The sequence below is a fragment of the Mesocricetus auratus genome, unplaced genomic scaffold (genome assembly GCF_017639785.1).
Source record: "Mesocricetus auratus isolate SY011 unplaced genomic scaffold, BCM_Maur_2.0 Super-Scaffold_6731, whole genome shotgun sequence".
Classification (NCBI taxonomy): Eukaryota; Metazoa; Chordata; class Mammalia; order Rodentia; family Cricetidae; genus Mesocricetus; species Mesocricetus auratus.
In genome coordinates this window covers 1653845-1677600 of record NW_024429185.1, presented here as the reverse complement: position 1 = coordinate 1677600, position 23756 = coordinate 1653845, and the positions used below count along the sequence as shown (strand labels likewise).

At 54.1% G+C, this 23756-nt stretch overlaps 2 protein-coding genes across 5 annotated transcripts; one reads left to right on the top strand and one right to left on the bottom strand.

Annotated features, from left to right (window-relative positions):
* Positions 1-2977: 2977 nt before the first annotated feature.
* On the bottom strand, positions 2978-10230 carry Fkbp8 (FKBP prolyl isomerase 8). 3 transcript variants are annotated; one of them, XM_040742073.1, is made up of 9 exons: positions 10105-10230; positions 8423-8733; positions 6588-6757; positions 6423-6511; positions 5951-6171; positions 5052-5224; positions 4062-4139; positions 3673-3804; positions 2978-3411 (listed from the first exon to the last, which is right to left on the bottom strand). In XM_040742073.1, the coding sequence occupies exons 2-9, from the start codon at positions 8706-8708 to the stop codon at positions 3325-3327; spliced, it is 1236 nt and encodes a 411-aa protein (XP_040598007.1). In that variant the 5' UTR covers positions 8709-8733; positions 10105-10230; the 3' UTR covers positions 2978-3324. The 3 variants fall into 3 exon arrangements, with proteins under 3 accessions (XP_040598007.1, XP_040598009.1, XP_040598008.1); XM_040742075.1 differs by having other exon boundaries at positions 5951-6168; XM_040742074.1 differs by lacking the exon at positions 10105-10230 and adding an exon at positions 9909-10004.
* Positions 10231-13489: 3259 nt separating this feature from the next.
* On the top strand, positions 13490-22819 carry Kxd1 (KxDL motif containing 1). 2 transcript variants are annotated; one of them, XM_005086127.4, is made up of 5 exons: positions 13490-13608; positions 17737-17861; positions 19107-19259; positions 21103-21149; positions 22075-22819. In XM_005086127.4, the coding sequence occupies exons 2-5, from the start codon at positions 17761-17763 to the stop codon at positions 22305-22307; spliced, it is 534 nt and encodes a 177-aa protein (XP_005086184.1). In that variant the 5' UTR covers positions 13490-13608; positions 17737-17760; the 3' UTR covers positions 22308-22819. The 2 variants fall into 2 exon arrangements, with proteins under 2 accessions (XP_005086184.1, XP_012980784.1); XM_013125330.3 differs by lacking the exon at positions 13490-13608 and adding an exon at positions 13716-14060.
* Positions 22820-23756: the final 937 nt, after the last annotated feature.

Sequence of the window (23756 nt, the reverse complement as noted above, 5' to 3'; positions counted from 1 at the left end):
TCTAAGATGCACCAGAGCTTTGTCCTTTTTGAGGACTGCACAATATTCTGGTGCTTTTCCATCTGATGACCAGCGTCCACCGTCGCTCCCCTACTGCTCACCTGCAGACGGTTTTTAATAGACTGTGAGTTGCTGGGATGTGTTAAAACGCCTACATGTTGACTCTTACCCTTTAAACCCGGCATTCCGGAGGCAGGAGCAGAATGATCTTGTGAGGTCTACAGAGTGAGTTCCAGGACAGCCAGGGCTACACTGTTGTCTTGCAAAAACAAACAACAAAACAACTACATAATCCTTGAGACACGTTCTTATTCTGTAACCTGAAACTTCACCTGCCTCAGCCTCCCCACTGCTAGGTGTGCGCCGCCACTGTCCGGCCAGCCTAGGGATTTGTAAGGGTATTGTGGGGGAGGAGTCCTAGATGGTGCCTATTTGAGCTGCCTGCAGCAGACTCCAGGAGATGCCTGGCCATTTTCCTCGTTGCTTTACTACAAACACAGAGAAAGGGTCAGAGGGTCAGGAAATGCTTTGTTTGAGACAGCCTTGGTCTTCTGCACCGAGATGATAGGTGTGAGTTACCACCACCACCACCACCACCCCCTTTTTTTTTTTTTTTTGGTTTTCCGAGACAGGCTTTGGAGGCTGTCCTGGAACTAGCTCTTGTAGACCAGGCTGTGCTCTCAAACTCAGAGATTCGCCTGTGTCTGCCTCCAGAGTGCTGAGATTAAAGGCGTGCACCACCATCACTGAGCACCACCCACTTTCTTAAAGTTATTTTTTTTTAAAAATTTATTTATTTATCGGCCGGGTGGCGCACACCTTTAATCCCAGCACTCAGGAGGCAGAGGCAGGCGGATCTCTGTAAGTTCGAGGCCAGCCTGGTCTACAGAGTGAGTTCCAGGACAGCCTACAAAACAATACAGAGAAACCCTGTCTCGAAAAACCAAAAAAAAAAAAAAAAAAGATTTACTTATTTATCACATATACAGTATTCTGCCTACATGCCAGAAGAGGACACCGGGTTGAATTGTAGATGGCTGTGAGCCACCATGTGGTTGCTGGGAATCGAACTCAGGACCCCTGGAAGAGCAGTCAGCGCTCTAAACCTCTGAGCCATCTCTCCAGCCCCTAAAGTTATTTTTCTAAGTGTGTCTGTGAACCATGTATGTGCCTGATGCCCTCTCGACCACAAGAGGGCATCAGATATCCTAGAACTAGGGTTACAAGTGGTTGTGAGCCTCTATGCCACTAAGCCATCATTCCAGCCCTTTGTTTTGAAGCACAGTCTCAGATCCAGGCCAGACTGCAACTTACCACATAGCTGAGGGTAACTTTGAACTCAGGATCCTCTGGTCTCAGACTGTGACTCGGGATGACAGGCGGGCTTCACCACGGGATCTTCTACCCAGCCTCTAAAGGCAGCTGCCGCAGCCCATGATGCCCAGTGAAGCCCTTCTACTCCTAGAGTACTTGAGTTGGCACGATGGATCAGTAGGCACAACCGTTTGCCACCAAGCCTGATGACTTAAATCCCTGGGACCCACAAGGAAGGAGAGAAGTGACATGCACCATTGCACACCCCCATCCCAACATACAGTTAGTTAAATTGCCAGCACTGCCATATAATCCAGACATGACAGCAAGCTCTAAATCTCAGCTACCCAGGAGACTGAGGCAGGAGGCTCACCAGAACTTAGCAGTCCCAAGGTCAGCCTAGACCCTGTCTCTAAGGTTAAGAAAATGTCTGAAGAAAGATGTGTATGCTATGCCAACTTCAGGGCATTTTTAGAGAAGAATGTGAGACCACAGTACCTGTGGCGAGGACAGGACCAGTGTGGGTTCTGGCAAGCGGATGCCCCTCAGGAGGGGTGTCTGTGACTAAAGACCTTACACACAACTCTGCAGGACACAGTCGGGCTCTTGCTGAGATCAGCTCTGGGTGACAAGCACTCTGCTGCTCATACAGTCATCGCCAAGGCTGGGCCAGGTGAACACTGGGTCGGGAAGGGCAATGGCAGCTAGGGCTCTGGAGATCTGCACAGCTGCCGTGTAGCCCAGGGGAAAGCATGGTCCCTCTCTGAACTCTTCAGGATTTTTGGAAAACAGGTCTTTTTAGTTTCCTCCCCAGGACCTCTAAACATTTTTTAAAAGAAAACTAACTACATGTAAGCCCCAGATATGCCATGTGCCCACCGTCCCTCCCAACACTTGAGAGGCTGATGCCAGAGGGTGACAAGGTGAAGATCAGACTCAGCTACATGAAACCATACCTCAAAACACAGATCCCCAAACAGCAGGGCACTGCACGGACCATCACCCTCTGCTGGCTGTGGCAGGTACTGAGAGGTCACAGGTTTGGGGACTGGGTGGTCTCAGTGATGCCCTTATTCCCAGAGGCAGGACGGAGCACAGCCTGCAGTCCCGGCTTCCATCAGCAGAGTTTGGGGGCACCTCCCTGGACCAGCCTTTCTAACCCCCAGACACAGGGACCTCCCTGGACCAGCCTTCCTAACCCCCAGACACAGGGACCTCCCTGGACCAGCCTTCCTAACCCCCAGACACAGGGACCTCCCTGGACCAGCCTTCCTAGCCCCCAGACACAGGTGACAACAACACTCCCCCACCTGGATCAAACACCAACATCTGCCCACCCACCCCTCCTCTTTCCCGAGACCAGGACTACCAAGGTCCTCCACCATTCCTTGTAGAACACAGCAACTCATATATGGCAGACCAGTAACACCCACCAAGTAAGTGACCCCAGAACCTGCACAACCCCAGAAGGACCCAACTTGAGGTAGAAAATCACCACAGAATTGTAGGGCCGAGTGGGGCGGGCAGGTCCTCTGGAGCACGGCGATGCGCGCCGGGGGTCCACAGCCCTCTTAAGGCAGCTGTTGTGCTGGGCCTGGCTCGACTGGGACTCAGGCCTTCTGTGGTCCAGCCTCAGCAGAAGGAGGCCCAGGAGGCATTGGGGTGCGGGGTGAGGCTTTATTTCATTCACTGTAGGGGAGCCTGGACAAGGCAGATGGGCAGGACTAGTAGTAAGGGCTGCCCCCAGGCCTACTGAGAGGGAGAAACTGAGGCCTGACCCCAGAGGGCAGAGATGGGACAGACAATTGGGTGTAGAGGAACAGGGCCCCTCCCTCTGGGCTGCACCCCACGCCCCCCTCAGGGCCTCAGTCCTTCCTGCTTGTTGGAGGAGTATGACCGTCAACCCTTGATCCCACAACCCAGAGGAGGCAGCTCGGCCAGGGAGGGCAGTGGACAGGGAGTCTGGAGGAGCTGGGGAGCACAGGTCAGGATCCAGGTGTGCAGGGGCAGTCAGTTCCTGGCAGCAATGACCACAGAGAGAGCCACGCCCCCCAGAGCCACAGCAGTCGCCCCAAACAGCCACTTCCACGGGATGGACTGCGGATAAAGGGAAGGGTAAAGCTGGCTGCGTAGCCAAAGCCACCATGATCCCCACAGATGTCCTAGCCAGTGTTTCCGCAGGTCTGAGACACCCCCCACACAGCCACACCCACCGCAAACGCCCACTCCTTCCATCCTCTTTCCTCTGCATGAGCCCCCCACCCTCACCATAAGCCCGGCAGCTCCAGGGCCCCTCCTTTGACCTAGGCTGAAGATGTGTCTCAGCATCACCCCCCGCACAGCCACGCCCCAGCTCACCCAGGTCCCCTTGCCAGGACACTTGGCGGGCAGCCGGCTGGGGTTACCCAGCATCTTCCGGTATAGGGCAGTCTCTGTGCTTCTCTGCGCAGCTCGCTTCTTCACCAGCTTTGAGAGCTCCGCGTGGATCGTCTGTGGGGGTGGGTGGCAGTGGGTGAGCCCTGCAGCAGGCCTGCCTGTCGTCACCACCGCTCCTTCTCCTGGCATCCAGGTTTGTCAGGGGTGGGGGCACTGGGACTCGGTGATTCTACCTGCTCCCTCCCATCAGCTCTTACAAAATGGGAGCTGCTGCCCCACCCGTAGGCAAGTCAAAAGACAGAATGGCAATAATAACTAGAAGCAGACAACTAGGGGGACTTACCAGACAAGCCCACCAGAGTTCTACTTACCTTGTTGGAAGGTTCCAGCTTCAGGGCAGCCCTCAGGATGGGAATGGCCTCACTATATTCACCTTGCTGAGCCAGCACCTATGGGACAGAGGCACCCACTCTCTGTATCCACCCAGAACCTGGCTCTCCTCAGCCTTGCAATGACTCCCTGGTCTCAAGCAGTTTGGGGTGTGGCACAGCTTGGCACTTGCATCACTACTAGGCTGTGACAGGGACGTGGGGTACGTACCCTCAGAGTGCAGGGGCCTCAGCTCAGACTCAACACCCCACAGTCCTATGAACCCCAGCAGATTGGAAGGCAGCTCCCCTGATGGGGCAGTTCCAATAACTAACCATTTTCTGTATTTTTCTCCTGTAGCCCGGATGGCCTGGATCTTGTGGCAATCCTCAGTCTCCTGGGTGTTGGGACGACTGGCCTACACTGCCATGCCTGGCTGCAATCCCTCCCTAGGCTTTGGCTGCTGTGTGGCTGGGTTTCTCCCTGGCCCATGGGTGCCACAGGACCTTGTTTCTATCCTGCGGGCTCCCAGACCATGCCAGCTGCGTCCCTGCACAGGTGCTTCATAAGCAGCAGCCAGTGAGTCCCTCAAACACCCCACTGTCTCTGTGCCTCACCACCCCTGGCCCAGGGGACACTCCAGGAGTGAGTCCCCAACACCATCACAAAACAGAACCACCTTCCCTAGGCCCCAACAGTCCAGGCAGAGGGGATAGCCTGTGCTAAGGAGGGGTCTAGAATCTAGTGAGGAGAGGCTGTATCTCCAATGCCACCAGCCCAGCCTGGAGTGAAGAATCAGTGTGGCCACACCCTGTCTATAGTGCCATCTGTGGTATCTGGACAGAAGACACAGCTCAAGGGGAAAGCCACAGGCTCAGGGCTCCGAAGGCCCTGACGGAGCTGCAGCTTTCCCTCTAGGGACAGTAGTCACGGAGGACCACATGCATCACGAGCCAGCAGTGGGCCCCGGGACGGCACGGGCTGTGGCGCACCTTGCCCTTGCGGAACAGGGCCTTGATGTTGTCAGGCTGGTGCTCCAGCACCTGGCTGCAGGAGCGCAGGGCCGCGCGGTAGTGGTCCAGCTTCAGCTGCGACGCTGCAAGGTTGTTCAGACACTTGACTTTCAGCTGCAGCAGCTGCTCCTCCTCCTCACACGTCAGGTCCACTGCAGGGAGGGGTCACTGTGAAGGAGCCCGCCCCACCCTCAGGAGGCCACCTGAGTCTCCACATCAGACAGGTCTCAAGCAGCTCAGGACAGCTTCCAGTTTGCTACGCAGTCCACCCTCACGCTGAGCCGACGGGAATGACACCGACGCTTGTGTACAAGCATGAGGTGTGATCCCAGCGTTCACTCCTGAGCCACATGCAACACCCATGTCTGTAACCTCAGCACAGGGCAGAGGCAGGCATGACCAAGCACCATGTTCAATGACAGACTGTCAGAAACGGTGCGCAGGGGCTGGGAAAACCCCAAGTGTCCATCTCTGACATGAACTGCAAGTACACTCGCGCACGCGCGCGCGCTCACACACACACACACACACACACACACACACACACAGAGGCAGGATCTTCCTATGTAGCCCAGGCTAGATTACAACTTGCCATCCTCCTGCCTTGGCTTCTGACCATGTATATCGTCACCATGTCTGGTCACAAACCTTGAAGAAGCTACTGACCTGACCTGAAGGCTATGGATGGCAGGGAATCTGTCTATATTCTGGAATATTATAGAATGTTCTACAGCCCCAATGTCAGTGCAGAAGCCTAGCCATCCTACAGGCTAGCAAGATGTCTCAGTGGGTAAAAACGCTTGCTGCAAAGCCTAATGAACCTCCCTTAAGTTGACCTCTGACTTCCGCACGCACACACATCCCAGCTGGCTGGTCACCTTTGGCGCTGGAGGTGATGGCCTTGATGGCCAGATCATAGGAGTTGGCAGCCAGGACAAAGTCAGCACGCTGGTAGTGGGCATTGCCACACTCCCGCTTGCGGTTGGCCAGAGCCACACGCTCCTGCCCACTGAGCATCTCCAGGTCGGGTCCATCCTCTGCCGTCTTCAGGGTGACTTCCAGGCACAGGGCTGCGTGGGGAGGGATGTACGGGCTCCTGCTGGGGAGGTGACCAACAGGACACACTCAGACCTGGCAAGCAGGTGACACCCACCACCGCACCCTTCCTGCCAGGCTAGATCTGAGGCAGGAAGGCCAGGCCTCAGGTCCTGGGGTGCCCATGTCAATCACCCATAGCAATCTGATACAATACACTTGAGTCTTGTGACTTGGCCAGCCAAAGCCTCAGTTTCCCTTTCTATGAAATGGGAAGGATGGTAGGGATGATTGGATGCACAGACCACCTCTCACCTGCCTTGGGGACCGTAGCAGTACTTGGAGTCAGCGGTGACCATGGCTGTCTCACCCACATCCATGAGCGGGACACTGAGGTCCAGGGCCTGGAGGACAGGCCAGTGAGGGTCACACAAGCCCAGGCCCTGTGAGGTGCCACCCACCTGCCCATTCAGCTCCCACCTGGATAACATCGCAGTCTCCCAGCGTGAAGGCCAGTTCAGGCTCTTCCTGTACGCGGGTGCCATTTTCCAGGGACATCTGCAGGTACACAGTCACCACCTGACCCTTGAGTGGGCGACTAGAGCCTGGTGGGCCAGGGACCAGTGTCTTCTTCCGCAGCAACCCGTTCCCTGCAGGGGTCGGGATGTGAGTCTGTAATCTGGGGGCCAGACAGGGGTCTCTGCTCTACCAAGCCACCCTTCAGGTGCAGTGAATACCCCGTGCTGCCCTTGTCTTGGTGACACTGAGATGGCATCAAGACCTTGCGTACTTTACACTAGTGCTATATATATTCCAGGTTGTGCCCTCTCCCAACAGGGCAGCGTTTGGGATATCTGGCCAACATGGCTATTCTGAGTTTTTGGTGTATTTTTTAAAATTTGTTTAAGTTTCATTTGTATAGGCATTTTGTATTTTTGTTTGTTTGTTTTTGGTTTTACGAGACAGGGTTTCTCTGTATTGTTTTGGAGGCTATTGGTCCAGCCCGGCCACGAACTCACAGAGATCCGCCTGCCTCTGCCTCCTGAGTTCTGGGATTAAAGGCGTGCACCACCACTGCCCGGCTTGTATAGGCATTTTGTACTTTGTCTGCATATATGTTTGTGGCTGGAAAAGTCCAAGTGAGCGTGTCAGATCCCCAGTAATTGTAGTCACAGTCACATGACAGCCATGCAGGCCCTCCCTCCCGTAGAGCAGTCAGTGTTCTGAGCCACTGAGTGACTTCTACAGCTCCTGCTAGTCTCAATTTTATGAAGCCCTTTCTAGTTCCCCCCCAGTGGCTGAGCCTTTGCCTGGCATGCAGGGGGCCCTTCATTCCATTCCCGAGCACCATTCGTAATGACAACAACAACAAAAAGACCCTCCTCAAAACGTAATTACTGGGGGGCTGCAGAGATGGCTCTGTTCTACCAGAGGTCCTGAGTTCAATCCCAGCAACCACATGGCGGCTCACAACCATCTAAAATGAGACCTGGTGACATCTTCTGTCATGCAGGCATAACACTGCAAACATAATAAATCTGATTAAAAAACCAACAACAACAACAAAAAAACATAACTACTGATAGCAGTGTCCTGAGATGGCATTTTAGGAGAGAAAAACGAATGCCATGAGCAAGTCAAGACTGCACAGAACTGGACACCTCTGCTGCGTGGTGGCATACTTTTCAGAACCTGTCACATGTCTAGACAAATGCTTAGGAAGATACAGCGGGTTGCCTTGGAGCTGCTGGCACCTGGTGCAAAGGCTGTGTGTCTCCAGGAAAGTGACTCAGCCCCTCTGAGACACAGTTACAAGCACTGGGGGTAAAAGCAACCTTTTACAAATTGTGTGGGCATGCCAAGGTGTTAGCCAATGAACAGAGTTCAAAAACACGCCTGTCTCAAGCAGTCTGGGAAGCCAGCCACATACAAGGCCTGTGAGACCAGCCCTCAAGAGGCCAAGACAGTGAGACAGCAGGATCCAAAGTTCAGACCCAGCTTGAACTGTAGAGTAAGCTCAAGGCCAGCCAAAATAAAACCTAAAAACATCAGCCACCAATATCCTAATGTTACTTCAAGCCGGCAGAGAAGGGAAATGACACTCGGGAAACAAAAAGTCCCTGGGTCAGCCGGGCAGTGGTGGCGCACACCTTTAATCCCAGCACTCGGGAGGCAGAGGCAGGCGGATCTCTGTGAGTTGGAGGCCAGGCTGGACGACAGCCTCCATAACAATACAGAGAAACCCTGTCTCGTAAAAACCAAAAAAAAAAAAAGGTCCCTGGGTCAGGGTGGCCCCGCGCCCTGTTCACACTTACCCAGGATGTCCAGCCACTCTTCAGGGGCTGGGGCTGGGGCTGGCTCAGGTTCTGTGGCTGCCAGGAACTCCCGAGCCAGGGCTCCTGGCTGCTCAGCCTCCTCCACGGTCAGCTGTCCCATGTCCTCTAGTGGTGGCAGTCCACTCAGGTCCTCCTCCTCCTCCTCCTCCTCCTCCTCCTCCCCCTCTCCATCTTCTACCCCATCAAGCACCTCAAAGTCCTCCAGTGGTGGGACCCCAGCAGATGGCCGGGCAGCGGGCTCAGAGGGCTCGGCCCAGGATGCCATGCTGCTGGGGGATCAGGAACTGACCCTAGGGGACAGACAGTCAAGTACTGTGGTGACAATCCCATCTTTGCAGCCCCCTTAATTCCCTCAGCTCAGATTCCCTACAGCTGGGATCCCTCATGTGCCTCACCAACAGCAGGCCTGTGTTCATCTATACACTGGGCACCCTACCAACCTGGCTTGTTGGAGAGCGCAGATCTCAAGGCCCAAACCACATCCTGCAGGGTTAGCTGTTATCAGAACTAATCACCATGGAAAATCATATAAACATCCTAGCTTACACACAAAAAGACTGAACATGCCCAGAGATGCAAAGCCACACAGCACGATGACGTAGGGCCAAAACTGGAAAATAGTACTAGACTGCACAAGAAAAGCTTGGTAGGGTCATTGGGGCAGTGGGGATAGTCCCTGAAGTCTTGGGACAGCCACTGTTACAGCTCTGGGTCACTTGAGAGAGGTGGATCTTTAGAGGGTCTGCCTCTGGCTACCTTGTCTGCTAAAGGCTCCAGTGGCAGATAATAGATGTCTTTTGCTCTGTACCCTGAAGACACCAAGGTCTCCCAACCCCAGGGACCATAATGGCTCCAGCCTGCCTCTATGATCAAGCCTGCTTCCAGCTTTTAGTCACGGTAGGGCACTAGGGACTGACAGAGCAGTTGCCTACCAAGCACAAACCCGGGGTTCTGCCCCAGCACCACAGAAGCCAGGCATCAGCAAAGGCCTACCACTCCAGCACATGGGAGGCACAGGCAGGGCGATCAGGATCTCAAGGCCATAGAATTCACGGACCACATGAAACCCGTCTCAAGAAATCTAAAACGTATTCTAGGGTTGTAATTCGTTGATAGAGCGCCCTCCTAGCAGGCAGGCTTTAGGTTTAGCACCCCCATAAATCTAGTGTGGCAGTATAAGCTTGTCATCCCAGCGGTGGGGAGGCACAGGCAAAGGACCTGGAGTTCAAGGCCAGTCTGAGCTACACAGCCACTTGGGAGACTAGCGTAGAAAACATGAGACTGTCTCAAAAAAATAAAAGCAAAAGAGTAGGGGGGACCCCAATACGGACTCTTGAGGCACCTCCCTGGCCCCAGGCCTGCAGCGAAGCCCCCCACGCGGCTGCAGCACCCCATGTCCACTCAGGACCTCTCCCTACACCCAAGGAAGCCCTGGAGCCCCGCGTCCCTGCCCTGCGACCCTCACCTGCGGGGCTCCTTCCGGGATCCGGCCCGGCCCGGAGACCCTCCCGCCCCGAGCCCCCACAATGCCCCGCGCGCCCCGCACCCCAACGCCGCCCCGCACCCGGCCCACAACACCGCCCCAGGAGATCCCGGCCCACGCATCCCCGGGAGGCTCCGGCCCCAGCCGCGGCTTCCGCGCTGAGCCCCGCCACACGTGCCTGCGGCTCGGGGACCCCGCTTGGGGTCCTGCGCCCCCTCCCCGCCCCCGGCTACCGCCGCCGCGCCTCGGGAAGCAGCTTCAGATGCGCCGCCCCGCCCCCGGGGCACCCATTGGCTCTTCACGCCGCGGCCGCCGCGCCTATTGGCTCGCGCGCACGTCCGTCTCGCGCCCTAGCTGCCGCCGCCTCCTTCCTGCTAGGCTCGGCTGGCTGTTCTTAAAGGGGCTCTCAAGCTGGGGGAGCTGCTGAAGTGGGCGCCGCCTGGCCGGGTCCTCGCTGGCGGAGGACGGCAGCCTGTCCTGTTGGGACCACGCGTTCGGTCGGCTTCATCCTTCTCACGTGCAATTACGCATGAGCGGCCAGTTTGGGGGTTCTCTGGGAAAACAGCGAAGAAAAAGTGGTGTTTACGGCCGGGTGGCGGCGCTCGCCTTTAGCCCCAGCACTCGAAGGCTGAGGCAGGCGGATCTCTGTGAGTTCGAGGCCAGCCTGGTCTCCAGAGCGAGTTCCAGGACAGCCTCCAAAACAATACAGAGAAACCCTGTCTCGAACCCCCCCTAAAAAAAAAAAACTGCGTCACACCTGGCTCAACTCATTGTTTCATTATTGTGTTTCTTTCATGCCTGATTGACCTGTTTGAGCCACCTCTCCTGGCTACTTGTTTTCTTTTCAATTGTTTCAGCATCTTTTAAAAAATATTTTATTTATTTATTATGTATACAATCTTCGGCCTGCATGCCAGCAGAGGGCATCAGAGCTCATTCAAGGTGGTTGTGAGCCACCATGTGGTTGCCGGTAATTGAACTCAGGACCTTTGGAAGAACAGTCAGTGCTCTTAACCGCTGAGCTATCTCTCCAGCCCTGTTTCAGCATTTTTAAAAATTATTTTATTTGCATTGGTATTTTGCCAACATTATGTCCGTGTGAACTGACATGTGGGTGCTAGGACTTGAACCTGGGTCCTCTGGAAGAGCAGTCAGTACTCTTCACCACTGAGCCATCTCTCTATCCCCTTGTTTTAGGATTTGTGTTTTGTCTTTAATTAGTCTACATAGCCTGAATTGGCATCAAACAGTGACTCTCCTGCCATAGCTCCCTGATTGCTGGGAGCCACCTCTGCAGGTCACACACAAAAGGAGCGGCGACAAGTACAAGCAGACACTGTAGAGACCAAGCCAGTATGTACTAGTTCAGGGACAGTCACCTGCTGCACACAGATAGTCTAACTGCCCGCTTTGCATGCCCAGGGAGAAGGCCGTGTCCAGACTGGAAGGCGTGTGTACCCTCCTGAGCTGTTTGGCATCAGAGAAACTCTGGACTAGTTACAGTTGCGAGGGTTTTGACCCAGGCCATGTCTAAATCTGGTTTTCATTTCCTTTTGTTGTCCTTAGGCCTTTGAGCGTGTCACACAGGTGTTTACTGTGAAGGGAGCCCTTGGCACTAAGTGCCTTTTGTTTTTCTTTTCTTTTTTTTTTTTCTTCTTCTTTTTGGTTTTTTTGAGACAGGGTTTCTCTGTGGCTATGGAGGCTGTCCTGGAACTCCCTTGGTAGTCCAGGCTGGTCTCGAATTTACAGAGATCCGCCTGCCTCTGCCTCCCAAGTGCTGGGATTAAAGGCGTGTGCCACCAACGCCTGGCTTGTTTTTCTTTTTTGCATTATGGGATTTTTTTAAAATACTGGAGCAAGGGACATGTACCCTGGTACAGCGAATATAAAAAGACCATTTGCAGGAGTCCGTTCTCTCCTGACATGGTCTGGAGATCGAGTTCGGGTCCTTGCTGAGCCTTCTCATTGCTTGGCTGTTGCTTCCTGCTGTATCTTTATAGGTGGTCGTCGTCTTTACATGTGGGTTTTATAGTCATTTCTCTTAGTCATTTTATTTTTATTTTTTCTGAGACAGGGTTTCTCTGTGAAACAGCCCTGGCTGTCCTGGAATCTTCTTGGTATACCAGGCTGGCCTCAAACTCACAGAGATCTACCCTCCTCTGCCTCTTTTTTTTTTTTTTTTTTTTTTTTTTTTTTGGTTTTTCGAGACAGGGTTTCTTTGTGGCTTTGGAGGCTGTCCTGGAACTAGCTCTTGTAGACCAGGCTGGCCTCGAACTCACAGAGATCCGCCTGCCTCTGCCTCCCGAGTGCTGGGATTAAAGGCGGGCGCCACCAACGCCCGGCCCCTCCTCTGCCTCTTGAGTGCTGGGATCAAAGGTGTGTGCTATCACCTGGGTGGTAAGGACGTACGCCTCTAATCCCAGTACTCCGGAGGCAGATGCAGACAGATCTCTTGAGTTTTAGGACAGCCTGGTCTACAGAGTGAGTTCCAGGACAGAGAAACCCTGTCAAGGAAAAAAAGAAAACATAATTACTTTGGACTGGAGAGATGACTCATTGGTTAAGATCACTGGCTGCTCTTCCAGAAGACCTGGGTTCAATTCCAGCACCCACATGGCAGCTCATAACTGTCTCCAACTCCAATTCCCAAGAATCTGATTTATTCAAACCGACACCAGGCACATATATGGCACATATATTCAGGTAAAACAAATGCATACAATAATAAAATTTAAAAACAAAAATAAGCCGGGTGTTGGTGGCACACGCCTTTAATCCCAGCACTCGGGAGGCAGAAGCAGGCTGATCTCTGAGTTCAAGGCCAGCCTGGTCTACAGAGCGAGTTTCAGGACAGCCTCCAAAACAATACAGAGAAACCCTGTCTTGAAAAAACAAAAACAAAAAACAGGTTGTTTGAAAAAGCTTCTTGCCGGGCGTTGGTGGCACACGCCTTTAATCCCAGCACTTGGGAGGCAGAGGCAGGCGGATCTCTGTGAGTTCGAGGCCAGCCTGGTCTACAGAGCAAGTTCCAGGATAGCCAGGGATACACTCAGAAACCTTGTCTGGAAAAATCAACAACAAAAAGGATCACCTCTTGCGGAGAACATGGTTTGGCTCCTAGCACTCACACTGAGACTCACAACCATTCCCAGGGAGACCGACTCCCTCTTCTGGACTTCACATGGTGCCGTGTGTGTGTGTGTGTGTGTGTGTGTGTGTGTGTGTGTGTGTGTGTGTGTGTGTGTGTGTGTGTGTGTGTGTGTGTGTGTGTGTGTGTGTGTGTGTGTGTGTGTGTAGAGAAAACATTCATCCACCTTAAATAAATCTAAATTAAAAATAAGATCGGTAGTGCTAGTGACCCTGAGGATAAAGGGAACAGTGTGGACAAAAGGCCCAAAATACATCATATACACGTGCGAAATTTTTAAAGGACTGATAAAAATATTACATTTAACTGTCTCCTGTTAGGTTGCCTAGGAAGCCAGAGTTGGAGCACTGCACATGCGCAAAGATCGCCCTGTGATTGCTCACTCTTTTGACGTCCTCGTAAGCGCCCTTTACATATTGGCCCCACCCCTTCCTGCGGCGAGGTCACGCACGCTCGTCGCACGGACGCTGCGTGATGATGTAAGGTGGCGCGGGCGCCATCCCGGAAGCGCGAGCCAGGCCGCCAGATGTGCAGGTGCCGAGGCCGGCGACGGCGGGCCGGGCCAGGGCGGGATTGGGGGCGGCGGGAGGCTGTGCCGCAGCGGGGAGAGAGGGCTCGCTCTGGCCCTGTGGCTGAGCCGCTCTCAGTTTCCCCGGCGGCGCGGCGCGGGCGGCCCCGGATGCCATCCCGACTTGTGTGACCGCCGGCAGTCCGCAGTCCTGAGCTGCTCCGAGTGCACGCGTGCCTCAGTTTCCCCTGCCGGAGGGGCGGGGCCTCAGGGCATGTCTCAGCCCCGCCTTATCCGGTTTGGTTTTCTTTGTTTTTGTTTTCTGCCCCTCGGAGTTCGGGTCGTCGAGTTGAGTTCCGTTGGGACGAGGGCGCGAACTCGGGCGCTGTGACGCCCTGTGCTCCTTGTTTGTGACCTTGGGGCGCGAAGCCCTGCCAGTCAGCTTTGCATTCCTGGGGCGTTGTAGTGTCTTTTTGAGGTAGTAACCCAAATTCGCCTCCAATTCCTGGTAATCCTTCTGCTTCAGCCACACTTAAGTAGGAGAAGAAAGTCATTAAATCTGTTTTTGAGATAGGAGCACAGACTGGCTGAGATCCTTGAAGTGCGCTCGCCTCCGTCTCTCGAGAGCGCCGGGAATTACAGTCGTGACTGGCTCCTCCTGGCCTGTGTTGTCTTGCTTTGAGTCAGGGTCTTATTTGCCCCACTCTGGCCTGGAACTCAAAAACAAAGGATAGCCACCTCGGACTTTGATCTTTTGCCTACCTTAGCGCTGAACACAGGCATTCACCACACCTGATTGGTTTTCTTTTTCGACTGTCTTTTTTCCCCAAGATGGCCCGGAACTCACTAAGTAGCCCAGAGTAACCCTGAATTTGCAACTGTTGTTTAGGCACCCGAGCGCTAGAATGACATACCCTTTTGAACTGTCATACCTGGCCTGTGTTTTAAGATAGGGTCTCATGCATCTTAGGGTGACCAGGGTCTTTGTGTATAGCCCAAATTGACCTTGCGTGCTACCATTTCAGCCCCAGTCCAAGAATAATAGTGTGATCTGGAACAAAATGTCGAGCCAAAATTCTGCATCTGAGATGCCATTGGCCTGTTTGACTACCCTTTATCCACGTTTTCTTCTTCTAAAAAATGTTTGCATTCTATTTATTTGGGGCGCGGGGCATACACCTTCCTGACTTAGGGGACAGTCTGCGGGAGTTGGTTTTCCTTCTTCTGTGTCCCAGGGTTGAGTCCTCTGGCTTGACGGCAAGCACCTTTTATGCACTGAGCCGTGTCACAGGGCAGCCTCGACATGAAGTAGGGTCTTCCTATGTTGCTCAGGGTGCCTGGGAAGATCTGTGAAGTCCTGACTGGTCCTGAAGGTTGGCTCCTCCTGCTTTGCTGATCTCCCCTTCTGCTGAGGATGTCTGCCTTTTGCTGGATGACTTTGTATGACTGGACTTGTGCTTGTTAATTGGAAGGGGTCATGCCCTGCCCATAGCTAGTTTCTCTTTGTTCTTCTAAGTAGCCCTGGCTGTCCTGTAGACCAGGCCGACCTCTAACTCAGAGATCCGCCCGCCTCTGCTACCACACCTGGCTCAAGTGTGTGGTTTTGTCTTGGTGTGTATGTGTGGGGTATGGCGGTCAGAGAACCCCAGTGGATACACTCATTGCTTGCCTTCTGCTGTTTGAGACAACATCTCTCTTCACCTTTCTGTGAGCCGGGCTAGCCGGCCTTGGGGCTTCGAGCTGTTTTCTTGTCTCTGCCTCCTTTGTCTCCATGAAGGTGCTAAGGTTGCCGATGAATGCACTGCTGTGTCTGACTGTATGAGTTCTGGCGACCCCAAGGCAGGTCATCAAGTTGTCACGCCAAGTCCTAGGACCCCAGCCTCCCTCCTACCTTACATTCTCGTTCTGTCTTGTTCCTCGGTGGTGGCATGGAAGTGACTGACTCGTGCCAGCTTTCCTGCCTCAGTAGTGTGTACTGGAGTAGAGGAGACCACCATACGGCATGTTTGTTGGTTAGGGTCTCCCTGTAGAGCCCCATGTGACTTCCATCCTTGTGACTGAGATTGGCCTTGAATTCCTGGTCCTCCCGCCTTGACCTCTTCAGCTATGGGTTTCCAGTGCCACTGAGCCTGCTTGCTCTGTGTGACTCTTCCCCAGCAAGGTTGGCTTCTCTCAGCCAGGTCTTGTCAGGGTCCTCGGGTTTTCCTGAATATCAGAGAAGGGTTGGTGCTGTGACTCCCCTGTTTTGTGCTGGTCTGGGGTGCTCTGCTCACTGGGGCACAGCAGAGGCCATCATCTGCCAGCCATCCAGTGTCAGGCTGGCAGGCCACCTGGGCCTCAAATCCTCAACTTTAAGTTGCCGATAAAAGTGTAGCTAGTGCCGGGCGGTGGTGGCGCATGTCTTTAATCCCAGCACTCGGGAGGCAGAGGCAGCCTCCAAAACAATACAGAGAAACCCTGTCCTGAAAAACCAAAAAAAAAAAAAAAAAAGTGTAGCTAGCTTCAGAGCTAAATATTTTGTTTCATTTTTGAGGATAGGTCTCACAGAGTAGCCCAGGCTGGCTTGGAACTAACTGCTGTTTCCTAGGGTGGCCTACAACTTGAAGTAATCCTCCTGCCTCAGTCCTCTAAGTGCTGAGATGACAGGTGTAAGTCACCAAGCGTGTGTGAGTTTGTGTATATTGTTTGTTTGAGATAGGGTTTCTCTGTGTAGCCCTGGCTGGCCTGGAGCTCACAAACCTGCCTGCCTCTGCCTCCAGAGTACTGGGGATTACAGGTGTGCGATGTTGCTGTGCCCTGCTAGGCCTGTTTTAGGACGTATTTATGTGTGCATTTCGTGTGTGTGTGTGATGAGTATCTAATTCTGCTGTAGCAAGCATGTGTAGGTCAGAGGGCAACTTTTGGCTCTCTGTTCCCACCATGTTGGTTCTGGGGTTTGAACTGAAGTCATCATGCTTGGTAGGGAGCACCCTTTCCCCTGAGTCATCTTGCTGGCCCCCAAAGCAAGTTTAGAGCTGACTTTGGAACTTGTTTGGAGCATGTGTGCCCGTGTTCCACAGTGCGCATGCAGAGGCCAACCTCGGGTCAGTCCTTGCCTTCCACAATCTTTGAGACGGGCTCTTTTTCATTGTCCCTCGCCATGTACACCAGCTGACGCTTGATAACTGAGGTGTCACAGGAAGGCAGGTGACGACACGCATACCCACTGCCCCAGCACTCAGGAGGTGGAGGGTCAGGAATCCAAGGTTGTCTTCGGCTGTTCAGTGAGTCAGAAGCCACATGGGCCATGGAGAAAGTGCCTCAGAAACACAAGAAGCAGGGCATGGTGGCACACAGTCTTGATCCCAGCACTGGGAGACAGAGGCAGGCAGTCTCTGTGAGTTCAAGGACAGCCTGTTCCACAGAGTGAGACCCGGGTTCAATCCCCAGAAACTACACCCAAAGCTGGGGCTCAGTGTTGATGAGACGGGAAACAGGCGTAGGCAGACCCCTGGGAGCATGTAAGCCATCTGGCCTGGCCTGTATGGTCACGTTGTAGGCCAGTGAGAGACCGTCTCAAACAACGGCGGAAGAGTGGAACTGGACAGAAGGCTCAGCACACTTGCTGCACCCATGGCTGCCTGTAGCTCAGCTCCAGTGCATCTGTCCCCTCCAGCCTCCGTCCGAGGAGAAGTGGTGTCTGCAGTTTGTCCCCTCACCATCACGGAGTGCTAGGCACCCATGCATGTCCCTCATAAATCAAATATAAAACTGACCTTAATCCAAACAGGAGCAGGCCCTGACAGGAGGTGGGGTGACAGCTTTGCAGAGTCTGGCGGGGACAGTGAAGGGAGAAGTGACGTTGCCCAGGCTGTGCCTGTGGAAAGTTCAGGGTCTTGTGCCAGTGTGAGCTGTGGGGGTGACAGATGGTGGTCGCTCGCTGCAGCCCCAGGTAGCTCAGAGCTCTCCATCCTGCCTCAGCTTCCTGAGTGCTGAGTTACAGGCGTGCTACGTGCTCAGCTCATCTGACTTACGTTGTGACCAACGCCCACAAACACCCCAAGCCCCCAGCCTAAGTTTCTGAGGCTGGGGTGGCACCTGCTAGGACTGTGATGGGTTCTTGGCCTCCTCACCAGCCCTCGTTCTGACTTCACGTCCTGTTCTGGTCATTTCAGGTATCGCAGGTGGAGGGGAAAGAGATGGACCCCCCGGACTCGGCCTCGAGGGTCTTCTGTGGTCGCTTCCTCAGCATGGTGAACGCTGATGATGTCAATGCCATCATCCTGGCCCAGAAGAACATGTGAGCAGGCGTGTGCCTGTCCGTGTCGTCCCGTGTCCCCTCCTCCTCCCACATCTTACATCTGTGCTTTTCTCCCTCACTGGGACAACCTCAGCCTGCGTTCAGCGGGGATTGGTGTGAAAGGCAGGTGCTGGGCTGAGGTGCAGAGGCCTCAAGTCCAGTCCAGAGGACACTCTTCCAGCAGAGGCCAGAGGACAGTCTTCCAGCAGAGGACAGAGGCTGTTGGCAGCTGTCCTCCCCTGGGGCTCTCACCTCATATTTGCTTAGGGGTTGTTTATTTTCTTTGGTTTTTCGAGACAGGGTTTCTCTGTATTGTTTTGGAGGCTGTCCTGGAACTCACTCTGTAGACCAGGCTGGCCTTGAACTCACAGAGATCCACCTGCCTCTGCCTCCTGAGTGCTGGGATTAAAGGTGTGTGCCACCAACGCCTAGTTTAGAGGTTGTTTTTGTTTGTTTGTTTTGTTTTGTTGTTTTTCTGTTTCTCTGTGTTGTTTTTGGAGGCTGTCCTGGAACTTGCTCTTGTAGACCAGGCTGGCCTTGAACTCACAGAGATCCACCTGCCTCTGCCTCCCAAGTGCTGGGATTAAAGACGTGCACCACCAACTGCTAGGTACTTTGTTATTTTTTTAAGACAGGGTCTCAATATGTAGCCCTGGCTGTTCTGGAACTCACTCTGTAGATCAGACTAACAGAAACCCTCTTGTCTCTGCCTTCTGAGTCTAGGACAGCCATATTGTTACACAGAGAAACTCTGTCTCAAAAAACCAAAAAGTAGATAAATACCATGTCAACCTTATGACTGGATGTGGTAGCACAGGCCTGTAATCGCAGCACTCGGGAGACAGAGGCAGGAGGATCTCTGTGAGTTCAAGGCCAGCCTGGTCTACAGAGAGTTCCAGGACAGCCTCCAAAACAAGACAGAGAAACCCTGTCTCAAAAAAACAAAACAAAAATAAGCATCAAAACAAGTACAAGGGCATGGAACAGGCCATTGGCCAGGCTATGTAGCAGGGACCTGTCAGAAGAAACTCATGTACACAACATAAAGAATGGAGGCTACCCCAGAAGGGCGTCTTTGAGTAGGGCTTTCAAGGATGAGTAGGAGTTGAGTGACCAGTACAGCAAACAGAAATCTTCAGGCTGTGACTCTGTAACTGAATGCAGAGGTTGTGACTCTCATAGTGCTCAGCTCAGGCCAAGGGGGCTCCTAGGCCTGATGCAAGGGCCCTCGCCCTCTCCCCATAGGCTGGACCGCTTTGAGAAAACCAACGAGATGCTTCTGAACTTCAACAATCTGTCCAGTGTGCGACTGCAGCAGATGAGCGAGCGCTTCATGCACCACACCCGCACCTTGGTGGACATGAAGCGGGACCTGGACAGCATCTTCCGCAGGATCAGGTGCCCCACCTCCCCAGAGCGCCCCAGTTGCCCCAGCATATTGCTTGACTTCCTCCTCCCGCTCCCTGCGGTACAGAGCACCTTAGCCCCAGCCACGGGGTGGCCCCTCCTTGGTCTGTCACCCAGCCCCCACTCTGAGGCCCTGTCCCAGGGACTCAGCTGGGCTTCGCACCCTCAGTCCCTTCTGAAGCCCCGTCTCCCCTCCTCCCACCCCTCACCCCTCTCCTAGGCACTTCTCGCCTCGCCTTCCCTCCAGTGCCCCCCACTCCTTCACAATCTCACTCCAAAGCCTGTGTCTGGGTCCCTATTTTCCAAGGCCCCCTCCCCTCCCCTTGAGGTCCCCTCTGCTTCCCTTCCTCTCCCCTCCAGGGCCCTACCCTCTGCCCTCTCCAGCCCTCGGTATTCTGGTAGTTTTACAAGGTGGTTCTGACCTCTGAGAGAGCGACCTGGAAGTAGTGAGTTTCCCTTTGTCATCTGGTCCACACTGCTGGGACCTGACACAAGGGCAGGAGGATGACAGTTGGGTAGGTGGGCCAGGCCCTCTGCTTCTGAAGGCAGGCTGAGCAGCATCAGAGCCTGGGGACACAGGCCAGTCAGGGTTCGTTTCGGTTCTTCCCACAATGGTGCAGGCCCCCAGATGATGACATCCGTGTCCTTGACTCTCGGAGGGCTCCAGGCGTACCTCACAGCGGCAGCCAGCTGCCCAGACCCAGGACAGCTAGAGCCACAGGGGGTCTAGACCATAGATTGACCCTTTCCTTCAGTCCTGGGCTCTGGCCTGGGGCGCCTCGCTGGAGCTAAGGGGATAAAGTAAGCTCTACCTAGAAGCCTAGATCTAGGTGTTCTGAATCAGTCTGGCTGCAGTCAGGGTGGAGGCTGTGTGCTCTGAAGTTCCTCTGCTGCCCATCAAGCCTGGGGTACAGGACTTGGGGGCAGTGTGACCAACAGCCAGTTCTGAAGGTAGTAAAGCCAGCTGAAGTGACACACAGGAAAACGAGACAGGAGACTGTATCTTACAAAACCAAGAAGGGACTGGGCACATAAAGTTCATGTTGCGCAGTCGTGAGAACCAGAGTTCAAATCCTGAGAGCATACATTTAGAAAGTCAGGTGTAGGGGGCTGGAGAGATGGCTCAGAGGTTAAGAGCACCGACTGTTCTTCCAGAGGTCCTGGGTTCAATTCCAAGCAACCACATGGTGGCTCACAACCATCTTGAATGAGATCTGGCGCCCTCTGGTGGCACGCAGGCAGAAGACTAAATACATAATAAATAAAGTATTAAAAGAAAAAAAAAGAAAGTCAGGTGTAGCCAGGTGATGGTGGCGCACGCCTTTAATCCCAGCACTCCGGTGGCAGAGGCAGGCGGATCTCTGTGAGTTTAAGGCCAGCTTGGTCTACAGAGCGAGCTCCAGGACAGAGAAACTCAGTCTTGAAAAAGAAAAAGTGTGTGTTGCTCTTGCAGAGGACTGGAGTTTGTCTCCTGCCATGTCAGGTGGCTCGCCCTTGTGTTGGGGAGGCAGAGGACAGGTGGGTGCTGGCTTCTCACTGGACTTGGTCTGTGGACATGGACTGAGGCAGGCCCCGTGTAGAGCTCTGACCCCAACACCCGGGAGCCAAAAGAGAAAGAAAAGGTACAGAAAGCAGCAAGATAGTGGTCACCTCCTTCCTGTCATGACCTCCGCTCCTCCTTCCCTAAGGTGCTGCTGGAACCAGGCTAGAGACAAGCAGAAGACCCCAGGCACAGCACAGGGAGACCACTGCCCAGGGCTGAGAGACAGGTAGTTCCCAGAGCCCAGTGAGGTTTCTGCTTGTGGCTCATCCCTGTCTGTCCCCTTCCCCACAGGACGCTGAAGGGGAAGCTGGCCCGGCAGCACCCAGAGGCCTTCAGTCGTAAGTGTGCCCCGCCCCACCCTGCTGCCGGCAGCACCTTCCAGCTAGGGCAGGCTCCGAAGGCTGCCTGGACAGTCGCCCATCCAGGGTCCCATGGGTGGTGGGGGAGAGGCTTCTGCAGTGGGAGGTCAGGTTTCAGGGATGAGTGGTGACAGCTCTGTCATCTTACACCCAGAAGCTCTGATGAGCCAGACTGTCACCTCTAAGTACCTGTGAGGTGGGGACTGCACATTCCATTTCACAGAGGGGAAACTGAGGCCTGCATGGAGGGAAGTGATACTGCTGGGGTTTGAGTAAGGTGGACCCTCAGGGCTGGAAACAGAATCTGGTTCTCAGGTGTATGGCTGTAATATCACTGGGACCCCAACGTTTCACATCTGCTGAGTGGGCCTCTGTTCCCACCCGAGGGATAGGTGCAGTTCCTGGGGTTTCTTTTGTTTGCTTTGCGTTTTGACACATGGTCTCATGTAGTCCAAGCTGGCCTCCAGTTGTTTATGTAGCTAAAGAGGACCCTGAGCTTCTGACCCTCCTGCCTCCACCATAGAGTGTTAAGATGGGGCAGGGCGGGTGTGTACCTGGCCCAGGGGATGCCATTCTGCTGCAGACAGAGCCTAACTTGAGCATTTATTGTTTCTGTCTCTATTTTTAAGTTTTCATGTGGGCTCTCACTGTGTAGTCCTGGCTGGCCTCAAATCCTTTGTAATCCTCCTGCCTCAGTCTCCCTTCCCGGATGACAAATGGCCTTGCTCATTGTGAGTCAGCTCACTCTGGAGCCTTGATGAGATGCCTTCTACTTGCCCAGGCCTCAGTTTCCTCCTCTGTAAAATGAGCTGATTTCATCCCCCATGGGTGGGAAAGTTTTAGGGGCCACCGTTACAGGAAGGCCTGGGTCCATACCTTGACCAGCATGCGGGTCCTTCCCCAGACATCCCAGAGGGGTCATTCCTAGAGGACGAAGATGAAGACCCCATCCCACCCAGTATCACCACGACCATCGCCACCTCAGAGCAGAGCACAGGCTCCTGTGACACCAGCCCTGACACTGTCTCACCATCTCTCAGTCCTGGCTTTGAGGACCTGTCACATATTCGACCTGGTTCCCCTGCCATCAACGGCCACAGCCACACAGATGAGGAGGAAGAGACACGTGGAGAATAACCCCCTTCACTATCCCAGAAAGGCTCAGGGCAGCAGTGGTCCTCCGGGGTCACATGTGGTCAGCTTTGCTGCTCCATTCTGTCACAGGCAGGACGGGATTTCCCCATGCCAGCACATTCACCCTAGCTGGGGCAGTAGGGCTGGCTACAGGTATCCTGGAGCTCAGCCTAGGCCAGCTTCTGAAGTCCCCAGAGACCAAAGCCAGATGTCCCCCAAGTCATGGGGGAGGCCCCCTGGAGGCAAAAGGTACTGCAGGTCTGAGCTTGCCCCTGGCAGCTGGTAGCTGCTGATTTAACTCTGGAGTACGTTTCTTTCTTGTGTGGAATTCTGGGAGAGGTAGAAGGTTCCAGATAGAGGCAGCCTTGACTCTGTGGGGAGCTGTTTCTCACAGGTCTAAGAGGCATCTCCAGGAGCCAGCCGACTGTCCCTAGAAAACAACTGAATGGAATATTTTTGTACCGATGTTTACAGACGCTGTCGGGAAGTTATCAGTAAAGACTCTTAAAAGGGAACTGTGCACGGCTGTGGCTTGCTTCTGTCTGGGGTCACCCCCCAGGATGAGGGCAGATTCTGGATGTCACAGGGGCCTGCCTACTGGAGGGTGCTGACCAAGCGCCAAACCCTGTGAATACCAAAACGGCTGTGCCAGAGGTCCTCCTGCCCGGTCCAAGGGCAGAGCCGGGGCCACCCTTTGTTAAACCACCTTCTCTGAGCCAGCACTGCCCCGGCAAGGACGCCTACTGACCTGGGGGCCTCTGACGGACGGCTGCTGTGACATAGCCAGGGACAGACACCTGCTGTCACACACCATGTTTGTCTGTCTCCCCAGTGCTTGGGTTAAAGGTGAGCCGCCGCCACCCACCTCCATGGAGCACTTTTAAATGATAGTCTTCCGGACGTAACTCCCTGACTGCAGAGTCCCTGACAAGCAGGCACTAGGCCTCCTGGTCCAGCTCCAGCACTGTAAGATGGCCCCAAGGAGAGAAAGAAGCCCTAGGCTGGATCCCTTGAATTGGGACTGGTTTGAGGGGATCCAGTGCCCTCTTCTGGCCTCTGAAGGCACTGCATAGGGGCACTTGTAGGGAAAAAACTCAAAAGTATCTTCTCAGTTTGGGCGTTGGTGGTGCACGCCTTTAATCCCAGCACCTGGGAGGCAGAGGCAGGTGGATCTCTGTGAGTCTGAGGTCAGCCTGGTCCATGGAGCAAGTATCAGGACAGCCTCCAAAGCCACACAGAGAAACGCTGTCTGATAAAACAAAAATAAATACTAAGCAAATAAATAGATAACTAAAATTAAAAAGTACCTTCTCAGGAGCTACTCTCTACCAGCCTGGGAATCAGATCATCAGAGACACTTCCTCCCACAGCAGAAGGATGGAGTGCAGAGAGTGAGAGCACTACATGGGCTGTCAGCCTCAAACCCCTCCCCTCAGAGCTCAGGGAATCCTT